Raw genomic sequence first — 25,137 nt, forward strand, 5'->3', positions numbered from 1 at the left:
GAGGGGCCTGGGATACGATTCTTCCTGTCCTAGCACCGCTGTTCCCTCAAGCTCTGACCCTCCAGAGCAGCGCACTTTCCCTGGGGAGTCTGTGGTCCCAGGCAGCAGACCCACGCCCTTTGCCCTGACATAGCCCCTGGCCAGGCCTTGTTTGGCCTCTCACATCTGTCTTGCCTGGGTTGTGCAATCCACTAATAGGTCAGATCATCTCCAGGGAGCCCTTGGAGTCAGTGGGAAGGAGGATAAGAAATTAAGAGATGTGCGAGTGGAAAATGAAGATGAGAAGGACGGAGAAGCCACCCACAGGGAAAAGAAGCAGTGTGCAAGGAAGGGCCCAGCAGCCCCGTGAGGGGTGCCGGCCCAGGCTGGACCCAACACGCACATACCCTCAAATTACCTCCCTGTCTGCCCTTGAGAGAAAGCACATCAGCCCAGGGCACAGAGATGGAACACCCTTCCCTGTCCTCAGAGATCAGGCTCCAGGCCCACATGTCACAGGCCCATGAGTCCAGGGACATCCAGGGTTCCTCCCTAGGTCCCGAGGTGGGCCTCGCAGGCAGAACATGGTGTCAGGCCCATTCACACACCTGTTCAGTGCGTAGATGTTTTCTATGTTCCCAAAGAGGGCGCTGACCTGTTCTGGCTTCAGCAGCCCGGGCGTGTCGATGATCTTCAAGAGGTAGTCCTGCGTGGAGGGAGATGGTCAGAACCTGGCCCCCAGCACAACCCTGCCCACGACCTTCCCTAGCCACACCTCGTTTAGGCCCTGCTGGGACACCACTTCAGAGACACTGCCTACTGTGAGACAGTGCCCACCCCAAAATTCACGTCCACTTGGAACCCCGAATGTGACTTTATTTGGAAATAAGGTCTCTGTGGATGCCATTAGTTAAGGATCTCAAAATGCCTTCAGATAGGATTTAGGGTAGGCCCGAAATCCAGTGGCTGCTGTCCTTATAAGAGGAGAGGGAGGACACAGAGAGACACAAAGAAGGTGGTGATGGGAAGGTACTGAGCGGCATTCCCAGGCCAATGATGTCAAAGACTGCCAGGACCCAGGAAGCTGGATGACAGGCACAGAACTACTCACTCAGAGGCTCTGGAGGGAGCCGACCCGGCCAATGCCTTGATTTTGGACTTCTGGCCTCCTGAACTGAGTGAGAATACATTTGCTGTTTTAAGCCACTCAGTGTGTGGTCGTTTGTTACGGCAGCCCTAGGAAACTAATCCACACCCCGAGCCAGCGGAGCAGAGGGCTTCCTCAGTGGCAGCCACACAGCTGCCCTTCCATGTCCTTCACCCACAGTAGCCCTGCAAGGTAGGTGTGGCTTCCTCTTACAGAGGAGGAACCTGAGGCTCCACACAGCCAGGCAACAACAGGGCAGGGGATGCGTGGGGCCAGGCCCAGAGCCCATGTCTTCACTGCACTTGGTCTCTGTGGCACAGGCTCTCTAGAGCCATCTTCCCAGGCAGGCTGGGGACCCATCCTCCCTGTCAATGATGCTCACTCCTGCCAGCCCAAGCTACTGATCCGGCCCAAGGTCCTAAGGAAGCCTGAGGGGTCAACAGCTTTCACCATGCAGTCAGCCAGGGTGGGAGACCCCAGTCCTCCAACTACTTTATGGGAAGCAGGTCTTTCGAGAGCTTCTCTCCCAGGGTGAAACAGGCTTCCGCTAGAACGCTGTGCCACAGGGCCCCCAGCACGCACCTCCACGATGCTGCGCAGGTCCTGCACGTACATGCGCTCCGTCTCCACGATCTCCCGCACTACTCGGCCCAGGTAGCTGAGCTTGTGGTGCACAGGCCCTGCCGCCGCCCGGCTGTTGAATGGGGAGAGGGGCCCCTTCACGTTCAACCAGCTGCTGGAGTTGTTGTTGCTATTGGGGAGATGCCGGTCTCTTGGGGAGCCTGCCCCATTCTCAGCGGGAGCCTCGGAGCCACTGGGCTCCTCCATGGCACTGCGACTGTCACGGGAGGAGCCCGACGAGGAGGTGGTAGAGGTCAGGCTCACCGGCCGTTCCTGGCTGCCGTCCTGGTGGAGGGAGGTGGACACGGGCATCCTGGCATTGCTGCCTAGGGAGGGCACCCCAGGGAGATTCTGCAGCAAGACAGACAGATGAAGGGTCAACCTCTGAATGTCCACAGAAACAGAACAGAGGGATAGCTGCCAGGGGTGACGGCAAGCGGGGTGGGAAGGTATTGTTTAGTGGGTCCAGAGTTCAGTTTTAGAAGATGAAAAGGTTCTGTGGATAGATGGTGATGATGGTTGCACAATGATATGAATGAACTGTACACTTAAAATAGTGAAGATGGTCAATTTTATGTTATGTGTGTTTACATTTAACACAATTAACAAAACAAAACTGAATCCCAAGAAAGGCCCTGCTCTCAGACTCTATGAGCATTGATGAGGATGCCCAAGTCCACCTGCCAGCACAGTGGTCCAGGTACCCTCTGAGGAATTCATAGCCCAGCTCCACTGCTGGGGCACAGTACTTAGTCCCTCAGAGCCTCAGCTCCTCACCTGTAAAATGAGGATAGATACAGCCTACCCCATGGCTTGTCCTCCCAGATGACGCCACCTGCTGTTCGTAAAGCTCTGAGCATGATGCCTGGCACAGGGTACGTGCTCCACACGCCATCAATATAGTGATGATAATGGCAATTCTCAAGAGGAACTTCCCAACTGCCCACCTGTATGTAGCCTGTGCTGGGGTCGCTGTACAGGGATGGGCAAAGATCTGCTTCTTACAGTGTTAAGACACATACCAGGGATAATATTCTCCCTAGGATTGCAAAACCTCAGGGGCACCGGCGGCTTCACCACGAACCTGAAACTTTCTGGATACTCACTGGCTGAGCCAGCATTATCCCCCCACTCCGCAGCCCCACCCCAGCACCTAGTACAGGCTGCCTCTGACTCATCCAGGCCCCAGGAAATTCCCCAGGGCTGAGCCATCAGTGAGTCTCTGTAAGCTGCCCTTGGCACAGCTGAGGGGGGGGGCAGCAGAGAAAGCAGAAAACTGCACCCAGGCGAGGCAAACACAGCCTCAGGTGGACTTTATTCCCTAAGCAGATGGTGTGGCTCAGAGGCAGGCCCACCTGAAGCAGCCGGGGGAAAGAAGGGTGGAGTGGCCAGACTTCAGGCTGTAGCCTTCGAGAAGGACAGGGACACCCATGCAACACCCATGCCCACGCCAGAGCTCACCAATGCCACTTTCCAGAGTACACATTTCATTGCTATTTCACAGGAAAACAGTAAGTTCCTGGGCATCCCTCTCACCCCTACTGACCCGGGTCTTCTACCCCTGGCTCTAGGGCTCAGAAGCGACTAGACCACAGACATGACCAAAGGGCAGAGGCTCCTTGAGCTACAAGGAGAAGAATCTAGAAGCTGCCGTTACTCTGGGAACCCTTGGCACTGGCCCGTGGTTTTCTGTGCCTCTGCCTCAACCTGTAAACCAACACCTCTGGGTCTCAGGCTTTTGCAAATGTTCTCTCTGCTTCAGCATTCTCTCTTCTCCATCCACTCCACACGGTACCATCCCCCAACCTATGTAATTTACATCCAATCTTTAGGTCTCCGATTAGAAACTGCCCCTTCCAGGAACCTTCCAATATCCCCCAAATCTAGGGAACTCTTTCTGTGTTCTCTTACTACCTTTCCAGGTTTCTCCCATTGTAGCACTCGCCTGATAAAGTGTGACTAGTTTGAGACCCTCTGCCATACACCATTAGTTACTAAAGAGCAGGGATCTTAAGGGCCAATTTAACAAATGAACAACAATGGTGAACAAATTGATGCTTTTACTGAGGTACAGATCAAGCGCCTCAAGACCTACTTACCACCCGCCGCTAACCTGGCCGGGACGCTCTGGAGCACGGCACTTTGTCACTGTGTCTCACTGGAGAGGGTCACCTCCAAGGTGCTCTGTATGAGCCTCTCGACTTGCAGATGGGGACTCAGTGGCAGCCCAGTGCTCCCCTCCACGGTGCAATGCAATGCCAGGAGAGCTAATTAGCAGGATCATTTTGGTAAAGCTCTTTGAGCAGCTCAGAGGAGAGTCCCCTGGGAATTGTAGGGCTGCTGCTTTTTCCTCCCTCCTCATTAGGGCCTTTACAATACCTCAGCTATGTCTTTTACAGAACCAGCAGGCAGGGCAACACCACATCATTCCAGCACTGACAGACAAAAACCCAAGCTCCGCCCCAGCCCTTAACCCCCAGCCCTGTGGCACACTGATGTCCTTCAAAGCGCACTGCAGTCAGGCACCCCACCCACCCACCCACCACCATCCCCGCAGGGAACAAAGGGGCAGGGATTTATGGCCTAAGACCTTTCCCAGGTCACATCTAGGGTCAGTCAGCTTCTCTGGGGAAGCTAAATGGAAACAGCCCCACTCCCAGATGGATTTCACAGCCAGCCCGGTTCACAGCCTTAAGCAAAAGATTACTCACAGTCCCACCCCTACCCCAACACACACACACAGTTAGGGAGATCTGTCTCCAAAAGGGACCTTCTGAGGGTCCCTCTTTGGGGACTCCACTACAAGAGGATAGCAACATAAGCACACTTCAAACCCAGAAACTAATAGGGCTTTTCTACTTGGAGAAGTTTTCTGATTGATCATAGGCTACCTGTCTGCAAACTAAGCTCATATTCTGAAAATAGTACCTGTGGCCCAAATCCTCCTAAGGCTAAAACAAAGCATAACAGCCAACTGCTAAAATGCTCTAAGCGCTATGTACATATTAAAGTGACTAACCCCTTGCAACAACTCCAGAGGGTTCTATGACTACCCTTATTTTATACATGCAGGCACTGAGGCCACAGAAGTAGTAAGTGGTAGAGCCTGGACTTGAACTCAGGCACTGAAGCTCCAGAGTTTATGCTCTCCTGCCCACTGCCTCCCTAACGGACTACACACCAGCCAGGGCCACAAGCAAAGGACTGGTCACAGCCCTGGCTGCCATGGCTTTGCTTCAGCATAAGCTGCAGGGGACATATGAAGACCTGAAGGATTGGGGCTTATGACACGACACTCGGAAGGACTTAGTCAAAATTCCTTAGGGCAGTTTTTGGACCTGCTACTATGTGACCTTTGGCCATTCACTCTCTGGCTGGAACAACATGGTAAAAATACAGATCCCCAGTCAAAGGATCGCAGGTCATGGGTAAGCAGAAAGGAAAAGGAAGAAAGCATAAGGTCACCAGGATTGGACTATACATTTCTTGGATGATGAGAGAAGCCCTGTAGTGATCAGGAAACCCACAATCACCAGGCTGTCTCTCCTGGGCAGGAGGACTTGCTGGATAGGAACCAAGAGCCCAAGAAAGGGAGGGCTGAAGAACAAATGAGGCACTGAGTACAAAGCAGGACACCAGTGCAGACTGTCAGGAGGCACCGTTTGATGGTGACGGATAAGAGGCATCGCATTCAATTGGAGTGCATTCTGAGTGCATCACACTTAGCTGGAGTGCATTCTGGCCCTAAGAGACCGGATTGGAACCATTATGTGTGTGTAGCTCAGACTCCCACAGAGACAGCTAAAGTGCCTCCCTGGGTGGGAGCCAGCCTTTCCTTCCTACCTGAAGAGCATCACTCCATACAATAAGATTCCCCCAAGACAGGATGAGAACTCAGGTCTTCAAACACATCCTGGAAGACCCTGTCTGCTAGGGAAGTAGGAGGCCAGAGAAGGAGGTGATGAGGCAGACAGCAGCCAAACCCTCAAACCAGGTACCCACACCTACCCCATCCTACCATATACCACATCCAGTTATCCTAAGTATGCCCCAGCCATGACCTCTTCCATCCTGCAACATGAATCAATCCAGTCAGTCATCAACCAGTGAATCAGTCTTCTAGAAAACTCGCTTTCTCAGCCGGGCATGGTGGCTCACGCCCATAATCCCAGCACTTTGGGAGGCCGAGGTGGGCGGATCACCTTTGGTCAGGAGTTTGAGACTGTCCAGGCCAACATGGTGAAATCCCGTCTCTACCAAAAATACAAAAATTAGCCAGGCATAGTGGCAGGCACCTGTAATCCCAGCTACTTGGTGGGGCTAAGGCAGAAGAATCACTTAAACCTGGAAGGCAGATGTTTCAGTGAGCTGAGATCATACCATTCTACTCCAGCCTGGGTGACAGCACAAGACTCCATCTCGAAAAAACAGAAAAAAATGAAAACTGAAAACTCTCTCAAGTCCTATACTTGTGAAGCCTTCTTTGATCAGGTCCCCAAAGACTTTTCTCTTTTTTTGAAACAGGGTCTCCCCCTGTCACCCAGGCTGGAGTGCAGTGGTGCAATCACAGCTCATTGCAGCTTTGACCTCAAGCGATCCTCCTGCCTCAGCCTCCTAAAGTGCTGGGATTAACAGGTATGAGCCACCATATCCAGCCAAGCTTTCTTTTTGATGGGCCTAAGAAGCAGCTCAGACATACACCTTTAAGAATCGAGGGGGAGAGAGAGAGGTTTCTTTTTTTCTTCAAATTTAAGCCTAAACCACACCCTTCCTCCACCCACACCTGTCCTCTGAAGGAGCGTCCCTGAATATTGCAGGTGCAGAGGCAGGCAGGCTGCAGCAGGCCCCTGGATTCCCAGCACAGTAGACTGAAGCCACATCCTTCCCCTCCCCACTACGCCTCAGCACCATGCCCCATTCTGACCGAACAAGGAGAAAAAAGGCACACCCTCATAACCCGCAACAGCCTCAGTGTTCTGTCCTCAGGCCTCCTGTCACTGAGGCAATGGGACCCTGCTCCTCCCCCATCCCACAGGGTCACAGGGAGCCTTCTGGAACTCTGTGTCTCTGGTCCTGGGGAATGCCCAGGAGTCAGCCCACTCCCACTGGCTCCCCCTCCCAGGTCAGTGAGCTGAGGACAGGGCAGGAGAGCGGAAGAGGACACTTGGGGGTGAACCCTCTGGTGGGCAAACGAGAGACTCCACAGAAAACATTCTGGTTCAGAGAGGCTGATGTCATCGTTTTGTCCACCGTCCTTCACCCCACACTCAAGAATCAGAAGCCACACCGCACCACAGCTGCTTTGGAGCCAGGCAGAAAAGGAGCGAGGGGGGTCCCCAGGGGCAGCTGCTCCAAAGGCCCCAGTCCGGGAGGAATCCACACGACACCTGCACACAGGGAAAGTCCTCGTGGCCAGGCGCAATGGCTCACACCTGTAATCCCAGCGCTTTGGGAGGCCGAGGTGGGCGGATCACCTTTGGTCAGGAGTTCGAGAGCAGCCTGACCAACATGAGGAAATCCCATCTCTACTAAAAATACAAAACTTAGCTGGGTGAGGTGGCATACACCGATAATCCCAGCTACCCAGGAGGCTGAGGCCAGAGAATTGCTCGAACCTGGGAGGTTGCAGGGAGCCGAGATCGCACCACTGCACTCCAGCCTAGGCAACAAGAGTGAAACTCCATCTCAAAAACAAAAAAAGAAAGTCCTCGCTGAGGGACAGCGATGGCGCAGCCCTCCTGTGTGGCCTTCGTCCCTCAGCTACATCATCTGCTAAACATTCCAAGGGCTCTCAAAGCCAGGGTGGCCCAGCAGCTTTTGTCCTTCCCCAAAACAATCCCCACGACGGCACTTTCGGAATCTCTTCAAAAAGGGTGCCAGAAGGAAGCAATAGAGAAAAGCTAGAACTGTTCCAGAAAAAACAGTGTGGAAGCAATGTGAACTTTCAGAGAGAGAGAACTCTCTCAATTAAGATCTCAACTAAGATGGTGAAATCCCTCAGCTGTGCTCTTACCCGCAGCTTGGCACCACTCTGGGCCACCCTGCTCCCAAACTGTCCCCAGAGGCCCAGCTCTTGCCTGTCTGTTCCCATTGCTCCCCGCACCCTAGGGGCTCTCCTGGGGGAAAGGAGGACCCCCTCCTAGGGGACTCTTGCCCCTTTTCCCAGCAGTTTCCTCACTCTGACCTCTCCCTTCCCTCCTGGAGATTCAGCAGCCCTGAGCACCCTAATAAAGCTCGAGAGAAGGCTCCCCGGGGAGTGACTTTGTGTGCATGTGAGCAACGTGACTGCCTGCAGAGGCTGTGCCAACAGTGTGACCAAGGTTTCTGGGCCACCCAAACCCAGCCCAGCTGGCTCAAATTCATTTTCCCTCGGGAATGCATTTTCCCACCACCTAAGAGCAGCAGGGCCCATGCAGTCTGGCTGGGTCGCTGCAGCAGGACCACAGCTGTCAGGAAGGAAAAGGACTGTGTGGTGCCAGGGGGGCCCTCCCACATGGACTCCGGGAGAAAGTCTAGGCCTGCAACTGAAGTCCAGAAAATTCCCTCGGCCCGGCCTTGGAAGGAAAGGAAAGCCAGGCACCTTGCTCAGAGGGAGGGCTGTCCGTCCATACCCCCCGTCCCCACCTCCCTAACATGTGCCCATGTTGTCTCTCAAACCTGGAATGTGTCCCCAGACCCTCTGCCTATACACATTTAGCAATCACCTCCTTCAGAAAGGCCTCCTCAACCATTTCCCATTTCCCAACAGACACACTACTGTAAGCTGAATCACGCCCCCGCCCAAGGATATCTACAGCCTGACCCTCAACCTATGAATGTCACCTTATATGGCAAAAGGGACATAGAAGGCAGATGTGATCAAATCAAGGGTCTTAAGATGGGAGATTATCCTGGATTGGCCAGGTGGGTCTGATGTGAACATAAGGGTCCTCATAAGGGGAATTCGGCAGGAGTCAGGGTCAGACAGAAGTTTGACAATAAAAGCAGAGGGCCAGAGAGAAGGAGACTGGAAGATGCTACACTGCTGGCTTTGAAGGTGGAGGAAGGGGCCACAAGCCAAGGATACAGGCAGCCTGGGAAGCTAGGAAGGGCAAGGAAACAAATTCTGCCCTGGATCCTGCAGAAGGAACCTGGCCATGCAAACCCAGTCTGACTTCTCATCTCCAGAACTTTAAGACAACAAATGTGTGTTGATTTAAGCCACTAAGATTGCAGAATTTGTTACAGTGGCAATAGGGAAGTAATGTACTCCTCTGAACTCGAAACACCCTGAGTATCACTTAAAGCATTGGTCTTGGGGCTTGATACGTACATGCATCTCTTCTGGCCGATACAGTAAAACCCAGTGGGCTGGGCCTTCTTTCCCATACCTTCCCTTTGGCCCCAGAGAGCAAGGCACATCAGGTGTTCAATAAATGCCTGCTGGAAGGACTGTGACATGGTGCCTGGATGAGCTCACCACTCATACAGTCAAGAGAAAGGTAAACAGTGGGTGAGGTCAAGACAAAAGCCAGTTCCTCCTAGTCTAATGAGTCTCCACATTAGTCACTGCCAGCAAGTTTCCGATCAACCAAGAAGCGCCAGGATTGGTGACTGCTCATTCACCCTGGTAGACCCATCCTACTTGGCCCCAGACAGGGAACTAGAGCATGGCACAGCTACCCCGCTGGGCTACATACTAGGTGACCAGCCACAAGAGACTGAGAGGAAGGGGAAAGTGGCCAAGTTTAGAAAAGGGGCTATGATGATCTGGTCTCCCTACAAATGTCCCAGGAAGTTTCATGTAAACATCTGCTAAAGCCAAATGGGGAAATAATTGTTTATTATAAATTGCTCTTGTTCACAGCCAGGGTAGAGGTCACTTGGCTGCCAGCACAACTTGTCACTATGCAATGTGCCCCAAAAATGGAACAGCCAAAGAAAGCCCTAAAAGGTGTTACTAGAAATTACCCCCTGGAAATCACAGACAGATCCAAAGTTCCCAGAGGCCCCACCTCTCTCATCTTGAGGTCAAAAAGGCTCACAGAACCGCTGCTACTTACCAGCAAAGTTCAAGAACCCAGCCCTGCAAATTCGCCATCTTTCCGGCCTCATCCCCATTTCAGGGGCTGCTTGTTTCGAGGTCTCTAGGCTACAGTGGGGTGGGCGGGTAGGAGGAAGCTGCATTTTACTACTGCCTCAGGTTCAAAGGCACTGGAGAATCTCACTGGGAACCAAGTGGGTGTGGAGGGGCCCCACTGGGTCCCTCTGCTTTCTCGGCAGAAAAGAGAATATGCACAGATGCAGTGGTGCCCACAGAGGTCAAATGCAGTAAACTCATCCACTGGCTCTGGAGTCAGGCAGACCCCGTCTGAATTCCAGGCCCTCCACTTTTCCCGGATGTATGTGCCCTTGGGCAAGTCACTTCACCTCACCGAGCTTCAAGTTCCTCATCAGGAAAATAGGCATAGTAATAATGCCAACCTGACTGGGTTGTCTCCAGGGTTGAGATGATATAAGTAAGTAATCCGTACATCTGACACACAGTAAGCCCACTGAGAACGGTGGTGGTGGTGGTGGTGGTGATGATAACGGATAAATCACTTATTTGTTCTGCAAGCATCAAGACAATGAGATTTTTCTGCCTTGTACCTACAGTGTTTGACCCACATCTCAAATTAATAATAATGATACAAGTTAAACTTGGTGAACCAGCATGACCTAACCTTCCCCCACAACCCATGTGTTTATCCATCTTCTATGATCTCAACATCAACACAGACCATGATCTTCTAAGGGCAGACACACAGCAGTTCAGCTGGAAAGGAAAAGTAGCCTGACACCCATACCCAACAGGAGGTCAAGCCAAGAAATGAAGTATTCAGTGAGTCCGAATCCCGCCGCTATAGCAGACAGGGCGCAATCCTCAGGGATCCACAGAGATGGCATGTACTACCGGGAGCTGGAGAGGAACAGGGCCAGGGGGCATCGCACGCCTGAGCAAGAACAGAAGTTAAGGCAACTTCAGAGAGCAAAAGCACAAATAAGTGATTAACAAAAACCATCCTTGACACTGGTGCCTGGGTTTTAAACCCATCTGCAGGGTAGACATCTGGGAGGGCCAGGGCGTAAGACAAAACAGCAAGGTACTGGGAAGGGCTCCAGTGCAGACCCATTCCTAAGTCATGAGGAATATCAAAAAACGGAAGAGCAGAAGAATGTGTATGAAAGAGCCTGGGGACTACAGACAGCATTCCTCCAATCTACCCTACCTCTGCCTAGCCACTGCATGATCAGGAGCAAGTCAGCAGGCTCTTTGTGACTCAATCTCTCTCTGATTTGAAGATAACCCTAGTAATGTTCCGACCTAAGCTGTTTACCAAGCACCTACTGTGCACAAAGACATCACGGCAGCCCTGCAGCTAGGACAAGTCACACACAGACCCCACTTTTCAGAGCTTATATGCTATAAGGCAAAACAAGACAAGGCATCTGTAGGAAAAGGAGGGAGAGAATCCAGTTGTGAGCAGTATGGGAGTTCAAGACTGTCTCCAGTTTGGGAACTCATTCAACACTCCTGAACATGAATGCCAGGCCCTGGAGACATGACATGAAAAATACATTGTCCTTGTCTTTGAAGAACTTGAACTTCAGAAGAAAAAATGGCCACATAAACAGAGTATTCACAAAACAATGCCTTGAGTCCTAGTACAAAAGCAAGAATAAATAACTGTGCTAACAGAAGAAGGAGTAGCTAGTGCTACTTGGGGGACCAGGAAGCTTTCTAGGAGGAGGTGACATCTTAGCGGAGTCATAAATGATGAGTAAGCTTTTGCCAGGTGAAGAGATCTGAGTGCATTTGCTGCCAAGAGAGCAGCTGAATCCTGAGAGGACCCAGACCACCCCCATACCCCAGGCATCTGGCAACAAGAGGCTAGGCTGCAAGGCAGGCCAAGGACAGATGGAAGGAATCCACATGGCTTTGTGGGAAAGGACAGATCCAAGCCAGGTCTGGAAGAACAACTACCAAGACACGTGGAAATGGGGCTCCATGAGACGAGGTGTAAGAATGTGCCCTAAAAAAGTCCAAACCATGATATGGGCTGTGGCTGCAGGTAACCCAGAGCCAAGGAGTGTTTGAGAAGAATGCAGAAGCCAGGAAGGTGCTGGCTGTTCAGAGACAGCTTCAAGGAGGAGCAAGAGATTGGGGAAACATTGGCTAGAAAGAAGAATGAGACCCGTTCCAACCCTTGTAAAGGGGGAAGAAATGAGACCCAATATATATGTGAAGAGATGAAGCTACATTTAAATTAACTGCTGTAGGAGCAGGAAGAGAACACCTACTCCGGAAAACTGAGATGTCAGTTCTTAAATGGAAGAAATCTCTGTGGGATTTCAGGCTAGCAGCTCTCAACTGGGCTTGGGGAGGAGCTTGTGTGCATCTTACTACCCAAGGGTTTTTTCCTTCCCCCAGTTCTCACTTTCCCTTCCCAAGCACATCAGAATGGTGGCTTGGAGGCAAGGCTGCCAGGGCAATTCCCTAAAACACAACTCCCCTCCCAATTCCAAGCATAAGTGTCCAGACCCAGAAAGTTCTGTAGACAACCCGGCCTTCCCCCTCCCTCAGGCCTTGCCTCTTCTTTGAAGGTGATACAGCAAGAGAAGAGCTCCAACACACCCCCTTTCTTTGCCCTGGGCTCTGACCTTGGGCTTGGTGCCTGACCCAGAGAAGTTAGGAAAGTGGATTTTCCAAAGCAGACCTTATGGACTCTTACACACACACACACATACACACACACACACACACACATATGCAAATTCCCAAAGGCGGCCAGCCCTTCAGCCAGCAGGGCCTCACACACTTCCCCTATCCTACAGAGCCCAGGGGGCTCCTCTCCACCCATAACTCCTTCCTCCACTTCCCTATGTTCCCCGCTTCCCCTTCTAAAGGACCTCACCAGAGAGGCCTAAGAAACTCATCCAACCAGTTTCTGGGTAGAGGAGGGGCACCTTCCTGCCTCAGCTGGGAGGATACATGGACCAGAATTCAGACCGGTGGGGCAGTATTACCCAATCCCAATTCTGGGGTGCACACGTGTAGAGACAGGGCCCAGGAAGCAGCCTCTACTCCTGGAAAAGTGAGGCCTTGATTTGGGGTCGATCTGCCCCAATATCCATGCACCTGCTGCTCAGAGCTATGAAATGGTGGGTACCAGGGTCGGGATCGGGGTCTGCTGCCCACTGGGGAGGAGACAGGGCAGGGGAATAACCTCCTTTCAACTGCTCTACCAGCTGCCGCTTGGTTTGATCCAAAACAACCACCCTCTGTGGATTCTGGGAAAAGGAAACATCAGGAAGAAGTGGGAGATTAACTCTGCTTGTGTGTGTGTGTGTGTGTGTGTGTGTCTGTGTGTGTGTAGGGTCCTACATGACCTTTCCTAACCACCCAACTCCAAATGTTCAAGACGAGAAGTCCCCCTGAAGCCCGCGGCAGAACCAAAAGGACTGTCTTGCTGTCACCCAGCCACATGACAGTTCACTAAGAAAAGCAGTTCACCTACACCTGCTCCCTTTATGGTCCTCAGTGCCTAACCCACAGGGAAAAACCTGCCTTTTACCCCAAAGCCTGTGATTGGCTGGGTTTCCTGGGGGAAGTCAGGCAAGGCTTAGAGGCCTGGAGTTGAAAGAGTCCCCATCCCACCCCATTCCCATCCCCTGGCCTGGTCCCAGCCGGCTACCTACCGCTTTCCTCAGGAGGGCTCCCATCCAGGCGCCACAAGGGTGGCAAGGGGCCGGGCAGCCGCATTGTCCCCAGCACTGGCAGCCCAGCAGTTAACAGGCTTGGGGTGAGCAGTGAGCTGCCACCAACAGCCTCGGGAATTAAAGCGCCCGCCGCCTCCTGCAAAACTTCGTCAATAAACGTTCTATTCAGAACCAGTTCCGCGTGTGGGTCATACTTTCTGCATTTCTCTCATTCCTGATTGCTGGGGGGCCCTAGCCCAGGAAATGCAACTTCCCGACACAATTCTGCAGGTCCCCGCTGGGTAAAGACCCAGGCCACAGCCCTGGGAGGTGAGGGCCACAGGGCTGAGGACCTGCACAAACCTCCAGCAATTAAGCACAGGGGATACTAACTGCAGGAAGTCACACACTGAAGACTCCAGAACAAAGCCAGATCATTCAGCAGCACAACAATGCTCTGTTTATGCAGCACCTCCCCCACTCCAGGCCCTCGAGGCTGAAAGATAATTAACCCTTCTGCCCTCACAATAGTAGGGGCAGAGAGGATGGGCAGGTGGCCATCACTATTTTACAGGTCAGGAAACTGAGGCACAAGTGGCTGTCCAAATACCTAGCTGAAATAACCCCAGCTAGCATTTATTTAAGTATACCAGACATAAGGCAAAACACATTCTCTACATAATCTCCTCATAACACTCCGGTACCCGGGCCATACAGTCAGGGAAGCGGGGGAGCCAGGGTATGCTGGAATCCACAGTCCCTGTGCCTTTCACCATTCTCTCCACAACCTCCCACAGGGTCCGAGAGATGAGCAAAGAAGGCCATCTCTCACCATTCCTAGGAATGCCCTCACGCACTTTTTGCTTGTAAGTAACACTTTTTGCTCACAACAAGTTCCCAGAGTATGGGGCAACCTCAGAAAGGAGCCAAAATGAACTCGCCTGGGAATTCATAACTCACCTGTAGATGCCTCCAGAAATGGTATGTAACCAGCAGTAGACAACCCCAAGACACAGGCCTTCCTTCTCTACCCACACACTTTTGCAGTGGGGGTACCAACGTGCATGGGGTCTCAGTGAGTAGCAAGTATTCCAAGCTGTTTTCTCTGAGTGTTCTGTTGCCTCAACTCAGTAACAACCTCCTAGAGGTAAGAACCAGGTCTTCCAGCGTTTTGTGCTCTTTTTTCCCCCAGGTCCTCTGGCACTGAAATCCCTACTTCTCATTTTGGCCACTGTGTAAAAACATGCCAGAAGAAGGCGGAAGCACACAAGATGGATGGTATTTGGGGGGCTTTTGTGCTGGGAGAAAAAGGCATCCCCAATGGGAGCACAGGTATTAAGTTTGGGAAGGGAAGGCCAAGCTGTTCACCTCCTCTCTGCTGCCTGGTCATACCCAGCCCAGAAGAAAGCTTCAGAATCATGGCTGGGATGACTTCCTGTGTGAAAAGAAGACTACTCAAATTCACTCACATTTATTGACAGTATAAACCATGTGCCACGTGCTAGGGACACAGCAGCGAATAAGACAAATCCTCATTCTCATGGAGCTTACATTCCAGTGAGGAAGACGGCCACAAAAAGGTAGACAAATAACTAACACATTTTTGGGAAGTGTTTAAGTGCTATGAAAAAAATAGAGGAGGGAAAACAGAGTGTGATTGAGAGATGGGAATTTCCACTAGCTAGGGAGGCCTGGGAAGGCATTACAGAGGTGACTCTAGAGCAGAGACCTGTATCGTAAGAAGCAGCCAGACATGTGAGGCATTGGGGGACGAGCCTTCCAACAGTCTTTTCCTCTACCCCACCATAGCCATCCACTCACACGTCTCCTATGCCCTAGACCTCATCATCACCAATAAGTGCACACTTCCAAAACCTTGAAGTATCCCATCTGAAATTTCAAACCACACAAGGAAACAAACCATCATAAGGAAGTCAGAAAATGGAACAAACCGGCACTCAAATAACTAGAAATTAAAGAATAGGTCTACAAAAGATGTTTAGAGATGAATAGTTTAAATGACTGGAAATATAAAAGAGATAAAAACCTTAATAAAAGAAGATGATAGTACAAGGGGGTAAGGAACAGGCCAATTAGAAAAAGCAATACATGAAAATAAAATATTCAATATTGAAATTTAAAACCCAATAGTTAAATAGAAAATTAAACACAGCTAAAGAGAGAATTAGTTAAGTGAAAGATAAACTAAAGAAATCATCCTGAATTTAATTCAAAGAAATAAGATAGGAAATATAAACATTAATAGACTTAGAGGTCCACAGAGGAAAAAAAAAAGGAAATGGGGGAAGGTGCAAATTTCAAAGAGATAATGTATATGAACTTTCTAGAACTGAGGATAGACTTTAGTCCTCAGATTGAAGGCACACACCAAGTTAAACTTCAAATAAGCCCACATTCAGACATATTGTTTATAGTATAAATGCAGAACACCAAAGACAAAAAATATCTTAAAGGATGATAAGGAAATGTCATGAACTATATGCCAATGAATTGGATAACTTGTATATAGTATAAATGCAGAACACCAAAGACAAAAAATATCTTAAAGGATGATAAAGAAATGTCATGAACTATACGCCAATGAACTGGATAACTTTGGTGAAACAGACAAATTTCTAGAAGGGCACAAACCACTGACAGATTTAAAAGGAAAAAGTCTAAACAAGAGATTAAATTTGTAACTTTAAAACTTCCAATAAAGAAAAGCTCAGGACTAGACGGCTTCCCTGGTGAAGTCTACTAAACATTCAAAGAATAATTCACATCAGTTCTTCACAGACTCTCACCCCACAAAAAAACAGCAGGAAATACTTCCCAACTCATTCTATGAAGACATTATCCTGCTATCAAGACCAGACAAGGTATCAGAAAAAAGAAACCTACAATCCCACATTCCTTATAAATATAGACACAAAAATCCTCAACAAAATACTAACAAATTGAATCTAGCAACCATAAAAAGGAATATACATTATGATCAAGTGGGATTTATCCCAGAGATGCAAGATTAGGTTAACATCTAAAAATTAATTAAAATAATTCAAGTTGATAACAGGATAAAGTGTAAAAATCACCTGATCACGTCAATACACCCAGAAAAAATTTTTGACAAAACCCCACACTATTCTATGATGAAAACACTCAACAATCTAGGAAGAGAAGAGAATATCCCCAATCTTACATAGAGCATCCATGAAACACCCACAGGTACATCATACTTAATGGAGAAAGACAATGCTTTTTCACCGAGGTTAGTAAGAAGACAAGGATATCCAGTCTTGCCACTATATTTGATATTGGAGTTCTAGCCAGGGCAATTAGACAAGAAAAAGAAACAGAAGAGATCTGGGTTGAAAAAGAAGAAATAAAACAATCTCTATTCATAGATAACATGAACTTGTATATGGAAAATCCTAAGTAATCTACTATAAAACTATTAGAACCAATAAAAGTGTTCAGCAATGTACCAGAATACAAGATCAACACACAAAAGCCTATTTTATTCCTGTACACTAGCAATGCACAATCATAAAATGGAATTAAGAAAAGACTCCCGATCCCTGGACCTGAACCCAGGCACACATCTGGATTGAAACATGCCAGGCTCAGAGGATCTTCGTAAAGGCAAGGACCAGATGCATTCACACAGGAAACGAACCATGTTCACTAAGAAGCAACTGGAAGATCTGAACATCTTGTTCAATGAGAACCAATACCCAAACCCCAGCCTTCAGAAGAAATGGCCTCAAAAATAGACATATACCCAACAGTACTGCAGGTCTGGTTCAAGAATCACGAGCAAAACTCAAGAAAGCCAAAGGCAAGCATATTCATCAATAACAAGAAACTCCACAACCGCCAGTACCAGAGGGTGGGGTTACCACCAGAGTCAGCCCGAGAAATGCAGACACACTACCCAGATTGCCCAGTGCTGCTCACCCAATCGGCCTGGTGTACACGGGTCAACGAGTCCCCTCATTCCAGCTCATCCTGTACCCCAACCTCAAGGTCCCTGCAAATGACTTCGTTGGCCACAGAATAGTCCATTTTGGCTGCTGCCAAGACCCTAATATATATTGCCTCTACCCCATTTTGGAATCCCAAGTTTGTGCTCCAAGCTTCCATGCTGGGTCTTCTGCCTGTTCATCTCTCCAAAGTCGAGAGAGATGATAAATACAAAAAAAAGAGATGATAATTACCAAAAAAAAAAAAAAAGAAAAAGAAAAAAGAAAAGACTCCCATTTATAATAGCAGCAAAAATAATAAAATACTTAGGAATATATTTAACGAAAGAAGTATAAGACCTGCATGTTGAAAACCACAAAACACTGTTGAAAGAAATTAAAGAAGACCTAAAAGACATTCTTCGTTCATGGAATGGAATATTTAACATTGTTAAGATGGCAAAACTCAACAAATCAATCTAAAGATGCAACACAATCTCTATCAAAATAGAGTTGATTTTTTTTTTTTTTTTTTCAGATATTGACAAGCTGATCCCAAAATTCATATGGAAAAGCAAGGGACCCAGAATACCCAAAACAACCTTGAAAAAGAACCAAAGGACTCATACATCCTGATTTCAAAACTTACTACAAAGCTATAGTTATCAATATTATATGGTACTGGCATAAGGGCAGTTATATATATATCAGTGAAAGAGAATTGAGATTACAGAAACAAAACAACACATTTATTGGCAATTGATCAACAGGGGTGCCAAGACAATTCAATAGGGAAAGAATAGTCTTTTCAACAAAAGGTGCCAGGACAACTGGATCTTCACATGCAAAAGAATGAATCTGGACACCTATTTCAAACCATATACAAAAAAGTCAAAATGGGTCATAGACCTAAATGTAAGAGCTAAAACTATGAAACGCTTAGAAGAAGAGATAGGAGTAGGCCGGGCGCGGTGGCTCAAGCCTGTAATCCCAGCACTTTGGGAGGCCGAGACGGGCGGATCACGAGGTCAGGAGATCGAGACCATCCTGGCTAACACGGTGAAACCCCGTCTCTACTAAAAAATACAAAACACTAGCCGGGCGAGGTGGCGGGCGCCTGTAGTCCCAGCTACTCAGGAGGCTGAGGCAGGAGAATGGTGTAAACCCGGGAGGCAGAGCTTGCAGTGAGCTGAGATCTGTCCACTGCACTCCAGCCTGGGCCACAGAGCGAGACTCCGTCTCAAAAAAAAAGAAAAGAAAAGATAGGAGTAAATCTTTATGAACCTAAGTGAGCAATGGTTTCTTAGGTACAACACCAAAAGCACTAGCAACAAAAGAAAACATAAATTGTACTTCATCATCAAAATTTTAAACTTTTGTGTTTCACAGCGTACTACCAAGAAAATGAAAAGACAAATCACAGAATGTGAGAAAATATCTGTAAATTGTATACTTGACAATGAACTTATATCCAGAAGATATAAAGAACCCTTACAACTCAATAATAAAAAGAGAATTCAATTTAAAAATGGGCAAGGGATCTGAAGATATTTCTCCAAAGGCACTCTACACATGCCCAATAAACACATGCAAAGGTATTCAACATCACTGACTTTGGGAAATGCCCCTGGAACCATAATTAATACTACTTCATACCCACTAGGATGGCTAAAATCAAAATGATGGACAATAACAAGTGTCGGTAAGGATCTGGAGAAATCAGAACTGTTGTACATTGCTGGTGGGAATGTAAAATAGTTAAGCCTATTTGGAAAACAACTTAGCAGTTCCTCAAAAAAGTTAAACATAGAGTTACCTTATGATCCAGCAATTCTAATGCTACATACACCTTAGAGAACCAAAAACATATGTCCACACAAAACTTGTACATCAATGTTCATATCAGCAGTATTCATAATAGCCAAAGAGTGGAAACAACTCAACAGAACATCAGCTGATGAACAGATAAACAAAATGTATGACACCCATGCAAAGGAATATTATTCAGCAGGAAAAAAGAATGAAGTACTGATGCATGCTACAAATGGGCGAACCTTGAAAACATCAGGCTAAATGAAAAAAGTCACAAAAGATTACATATTGTATGATTCCATTTATATGAAATGTCCAGAATAGACAAGTTTGGAGCCAGAAAGCGTATTAGTGGTTGCCTAGGACTGGGGGAAGGGGAAAATGGGAAATTACTGCTAATGGGCACAGGGTTTCTTTTGGGGGTGATAAAAATGTTTTAAACTTAATATGGGCCGGGCGCGGTGGCTCAAGCCTGTAATCCCAGCACTTTAGGAGGCCGAGACGAGCGGATCACGAGGTCAGGAAATCGAGACCATCCTGACTAACACGGTGAAACCCTGTCTCTACTAAAAAATACAAAAAAAAAAAAAAAAAAACTAGCCAGGCGAGGCGGCGGGCTACTAGGGAGGCTGTGGCAGGAGAATGTCGTAAACCCGGGAGGCGGAGCTTGCAGTGAGCTGAGATCCCGCCACTGCACTACAGGCTGGGTGACAGGGCGAGACTCCGTCTCAAAAAAAAAATAAAAAAATTTTTAAAAATTAACTTAGCATGGCTCTGTGGCAGAATGGACAGCGCATTGGACTTCTAAAAATGTTTTAAACTTAGATAGTGGTGATAATTGTACAACACTGAATATACTAAAAACCAATGAACTATACACCTTACGTGGGCAAATTTTAAAATACGTGAAATACATCTCGACAAAGCTATAAATTAAAAAACAAATATATAAATAAATAATAAATATCATAAAAAGAAACCAGTCAGTAGGAAATAGTACAGACTATGAAATAACCAGTGCCGGAAAAACTGGCTATTCCTCTGGAAAAAATAAAATCAGTTCCATCTTACAAGGTTGAGTGGTTTTCAACCATAGCTATACAGAAAAGTCACCTGGGGCATTTCACAACCATGCCTGGGCCCTACCCCCAAGATAGTTTTATTTTATTGGTCCAATCTGGGGTGAGACTCAGAGAGCAGTATGTTTGTTAAGCTCCTCACGGGGTTGTATATGAACCAGTGTCACACACACAAAAATACATTCCAGATGAATTTAAAAAGTACGTGTGGGAAGCAGAAGTTAATTTTAGAAGAAGGTCGGGTGTGGTGGCTCATGCCTGGAATCCCACTTTGGGAGGTTTAGGCGGGAGGACCTCTTGAGCCCAGGAGTTCAAGACCAGGCTGGGCCACATAGTGAGCTCCTGTCTCTACCAAAATTAAAAAAAAAAAAAAAAAAAAAAAAAATTAGCTGAGTGTGGTGGCAGCGCCTATGTTCCCAGCTACTCAGGAGGCTGAGGTGGGAGGATTGCTTGAGCATGGGAAGTCTAGGCTGCAGTGGCGCATGATCGTGCCACCGTACTCCAGCCTGGGTGAGACAATGAGTCCCTGTCTCCACAAAAAGAAAAAGAAAATCAACACTTGCCAGATCTAGATGGTGAGAACATGGGGTTGGGGTAGGGGGTCCTATGCTGGCATGGGCCCCAGCCACCCTGGAGACCAGCTGGAACAACAGGCACCAAGGCTGCACAGCACAGCATCGTTTGCCAGTATCCAGACCCAAACAAAGGAACAAATCTCCAGATGGAAAGAGCCCTGGGATGCTTGAAATTGCAACTCCTCCCTGTCATTTTCTGGCTTCAGAAAGTGCTGTGTGACACCCAGGTAGGTGCTTACAATGTAAATGCATTAAAAGCACTCTTGTTTTAACTGAGGCAAACACTCTTTGGGATAACTGGCAATCTACTTGGTGGAGCTGAATTAAGATTGGACCCATTCAGGCTCTACTGTAACACAGTCAAACCTTGGCCAGCTGGAACCCCTGTGGAGAGAGGGCGTCCAAAAAGCAGCATTTGCAAGAGCGCACAGAGTTTCAAAACAGTGTGGGCTAGGGCTAAGAGCGTGCTCCAAAAGTTCAAACTCCATCCCTGCCAAGTATTAGCTGAGCAATCCTGAGCAAGTTACCCAACTCGTGGGGACTCGGTTTCCTCATTTGGGGGTAGGGGAAGGAGGTAAACCACCTACTTGGCCTTGTTGAAAGGATCAGTGATATTATTACCTAAGTAACAACACTTAAAATTTTAGCCAACCTGACTGAGAATCTTTTGAAAGTATGTTATACACTTCCCTGCCTTCCTAAACAGAGTCAAGGGAATACAATTTAACCTTTTCTTGATGACTCTGGGTCACAATTACCAGCAAAGCATAAATTATCAAATTGATGATCCCCAGAGACCCAAGGAGTGCCAAACCATTCCTCCACACCCCCTCCCTCCAAAAAAAAAAAAAAGATCTCTGGCACTTCTGCTAGCACTTGCTTTTCCTGGAGTTTTTATCTCAGTCTGCTCTCACTGCCAACTGTGCACTGTAGTCATTTTTTCCCCCTCAATGCTGGTTTCTTTATCCTCTTTCGTTTTTTTTTTTTTTTTTTTAATTTTTTTTGAGACGGAGTTCCACTCTTGCCGCCCAGGCTGAAGTGCAATGGCGCAATCTCGGCTCACTGTAACCTCCACATCCTGGGTTCAAGCCTCCTGAGTAGCTGGGATTACGGGTGCCCACCACCACACCCATCTAATTTTTGTATTTTTAATAGAGACAGGGTTTCACCATGCTGGCCAGGCTGGTCTCAAACTCCCAAACTCAGGTAATCCACCGGCCTTGGCCTCTCAAAGTGCTGAGATTACAGGCATGAGCCACCGCGCCCGGCCTTTATCCTCCTTCATTTGCTGCTTCTTCCAAGCTTGAACATAGCATGACACAGCTTAAATGTGTAAGTTAAACAGGGTCTGAGAAGGCTGGTATGAATAAAAATGTAGGAACTTGAGTCCTTGACTTCTTGGCTACATGCAAATAAGCAAGGGCACTGGGTGGCTGAGTTGCAAATAAGAGTTTAGGGTAGGAGAGTTGTTATTGGATACTGTGGAACATATGGGAAGAACTATATCCAACGCTCTAAGTACACCCAGCTGTCCACTTTGGGGCCACCTTGCATGGAAGCAAAATGTGTAGCAAGCTTTCAAAGACAGGTCCCAATGACTGTAGGTCTCCTTCTTACATGCTGCAGGAATACAGGGTTTCCTGCCCCACTGTCAGAACAGCTGACTACAGGTTAACTTCTTAGAATCTTATGGACATTCTTTGTCAGGAACAGAACATTCATAAAGAGTGTGAGCATTTCCTTAATTCCTAAGGTCTCGTCACACAGTAGGGTTTTATTTACTTATTAGACAAACACTTATTGGAATCCTACTGTACAACAGGCACTGGGGATGTAGCAATGAACTGGAGGAATAGAAGCTGCATGAGAAGACTGGTTCCTTTCCAATAAATACTACACACACACACACACACACACACACACACACACACAGAGTCTCACAGCCTGGGAAGTAAAGGATTTGAGTTTTTAAGAGCTTCCGGCATCTGTGGAACCCATCTCTCCTCTTGGGACCCTGTTCCCAAGGTAAAATAGACCTCATTCCTCCTGCATCTTTCTCTTCCAGTCCCAGCCCAGATTCTGGCAATAAGCAGATCAGCTTCTAGGACCCTCAAACTGTGTTTCACAAAAGGCTGCATGCACAGCTACCGCGCGCTGTGCCCACAAGAACCCTATTCAGGTTGTGTTCAGCCCAAGTCTGCTCAGCATGAAAGACAGTGCAAGTCCTTAAAAATCCATTCCTTGAGCTTTGGATAGGGCTCCCTCCCCGAAGGCCAGACGCGAGAACGGTATAAAGTCTTATTCTCCCTAGTGCTTGCATTCCCAGATGGCAACAGCCCACCTAGGGCTGGACTCGACCCTACCACTACTTTCTTCTCCCTAATCCCATGGAACAAAAGCTGCAGCAGATGAGACCACAAGCCCAGAATATCAGGGTGGGACCCTAGCCCAAGCCCATCACTCCCTGTTGATCACACTTTGTACCATTCTCAACGCTATCGGGGCACAAAAATGAGTCCAGCACCGTTCCTGTCCCCCAGATAGCAACCCAGTGAGCATGGCCAACCTTTATCCCCAGGCAGCTGACAGAGGGGCTACCAGTGGCTCTAGATGGGCCAGCTGCTGATCAGTTTAGTCCACGTTGTCCAGTTCTCTTTCTCCTGACTTCAGGTCACCCAACACTAACATGCTTGGGGCTGTTCAGGGTCCTCTTTGCAACTTCCTCTGATATCAGATCATCTAGCTTTTACCCATCTCCAGGCACCAATTGGCAGGCCCAGGAAGTTCCTTCATCACAGGGCCTGCCTGGCTGCCGAGTGTGCAGACACACTTGGGGGTGGGGCAGGGGGTGGAACTGGCCATGACCACTTCCCTAGGCCTCACCCTCCACTCCCCATCCCTCACTTCCTGAAGTAGGGCAGGGTCCCAGGAAGCCACTCACCACAAACTTTGACAGCAGTACTTTAGATTACACCCCTCCCTTTGTAGGCCCGTGGTTCCAGCAGAGGGGGGCGGAGACTCAGCAGATCAGCTGTGTAGAAGCGGCTGGGAGCTAGGCAGCCAACCCTGAGCTCTCATTGTGTCTGTCACTCTATTACTTTAAATTCTGGTCCATGGCAAACCCTTATTGAAAGTCTTCCAAGCCGTCTCAGAGCCTCCACCAGAATCCTCCTGCCACCTTTCTGGGCTTTCCGAGGACAGCTCTACTTGCCATCTGCCCCCTCCCTCACTTTCCCTACCCCTTGTCCCCGCCCCCCTCTGCATCCGACCTCCAGGCATAATTTACCTACTGGAGGCTGGGGGAGGGGTGGACAGCCTTCCCAGCAGTGAAGCAGAATAGGGAGGTCAGGGAGAAGGTGTGATTCATTGAGACTGGCTGGAAGCAGGGGGAATTCCGAGCAAGAGGGGGTTGGTCAGGGCTATCCCGGTCATCCTAGCTGTAGGATGCAGTGGTGGGGGAGGGCATAACACATACCTGGGAGTCCCACGTCCTCAGCCATCTACAATCTAGGGTAGGGCAGGAAAGGCTCCCTAACTAGAAAGTTTTTGCCAAGGTTTTCTATTTTACCCTCCCTCTAATCCCCCACTCCTGCCCAATACCTAAAATGAAAAGCTTTGCACCTACAATCCTTAGCAATGACATTAAACATCTCATGCTACCCCTGAAGAATCTGGTTGGAGAAATAATTTATTGAACCTCTCTCTATAGTCTTTACTAAGCAGTCAACATATGTTATCTCACTGTACATTGCCACGATGCCGCATGTGGTAAGCATGATGACTAATTCCATGTTAGGTGAGAAACACAGCTCAAAGGAATTGAGCACCACATCAAAGGCCACAGGGCTGGTGAGCTGTCAAGCCAGGGATTTGAAACCAAGGTGTGTCCAACTCCAAACCCTGTTCCTCGATGCCACAGTGGGATGAACTGGCCTTCAAGGAAGAGAAGGCAGAGATGAAGGAAAATACCTCCTTCAGGCATCACCTCAAAAGTACCTTCCTCCTGGAAGCCTCCTTGGCCACCCTATCTAAACTGTCACCTCATCCCTTCCATGACAATTCACACCTACCTTCCCTATAATATTTTTTATTTCTGTTTATCACTAACACACTTGCTATGTCAATCTTGTTTATTGTCACTTTTGCTAAAGTCAGCTCCATGAGGTCAATAATTACTGCATATTTTCTTCACTGCTGTGTCTTCTGCATCTAGCATTCATACATAGCAGGTGCTAACT

At 48.4% G+C, this 25,137-nt stretch overlaps 1 protein-coding gene and 1 pseudogene across 6 annotated transcripts in view; one reads left to right on the plus strand and one right to left on the minus strand.

Moving 5' to 3' along the window:
- Positions 1–25,137, minus strand: part of PLEKHG3 (pleckstrin homology and RhoGEF domain containing G3) — a 75,447-nt gene that overhangs the window by 14,476 nt on the left and 35,834 nt on the right. For 5 of the 6 annotated variants that reach the window (XM_023232310.3, XM_023232347.3, XM_023232327.3 and 2 more), the window contains 2 exons: positions 1,709–2,098; positions 588–685 (listed from right to left, as the gene is read on the minus strand). In XM_023232310.3, the coding sequence (XP_023088078.1) occupies positions 588–685; positions 1,709–2,098 (488 nt within the window). Of the gene's footprint in view, positions 1–587; positions 686–1,708; positions 2,099–23,465; positions 23,671–25,137 lie in introns of those variants that run through there. The other variant, XM_023232336.2, reaches the window with a different exon arrangement.
- Positions 17,086–17,659, plus strand: LOC111555900 (annotated as a pseudogene).

The sequence above is a fragment of the Piliocolobus tephrosceles genome, chromosome 6 (assembly GCF_002776525.5).
Source record: "Piliocolobus tephrosceles isolate RC106 chromosome 6, ASM277652v3, whole genome shotgun sequence".
NCBI classification, from domain to species: Eukaryota; Metazoa; Chordata; class Mammalia; order Primates; family Cercopithecidae; genus Piliocolobus; species Piliocolobus tephrosceles.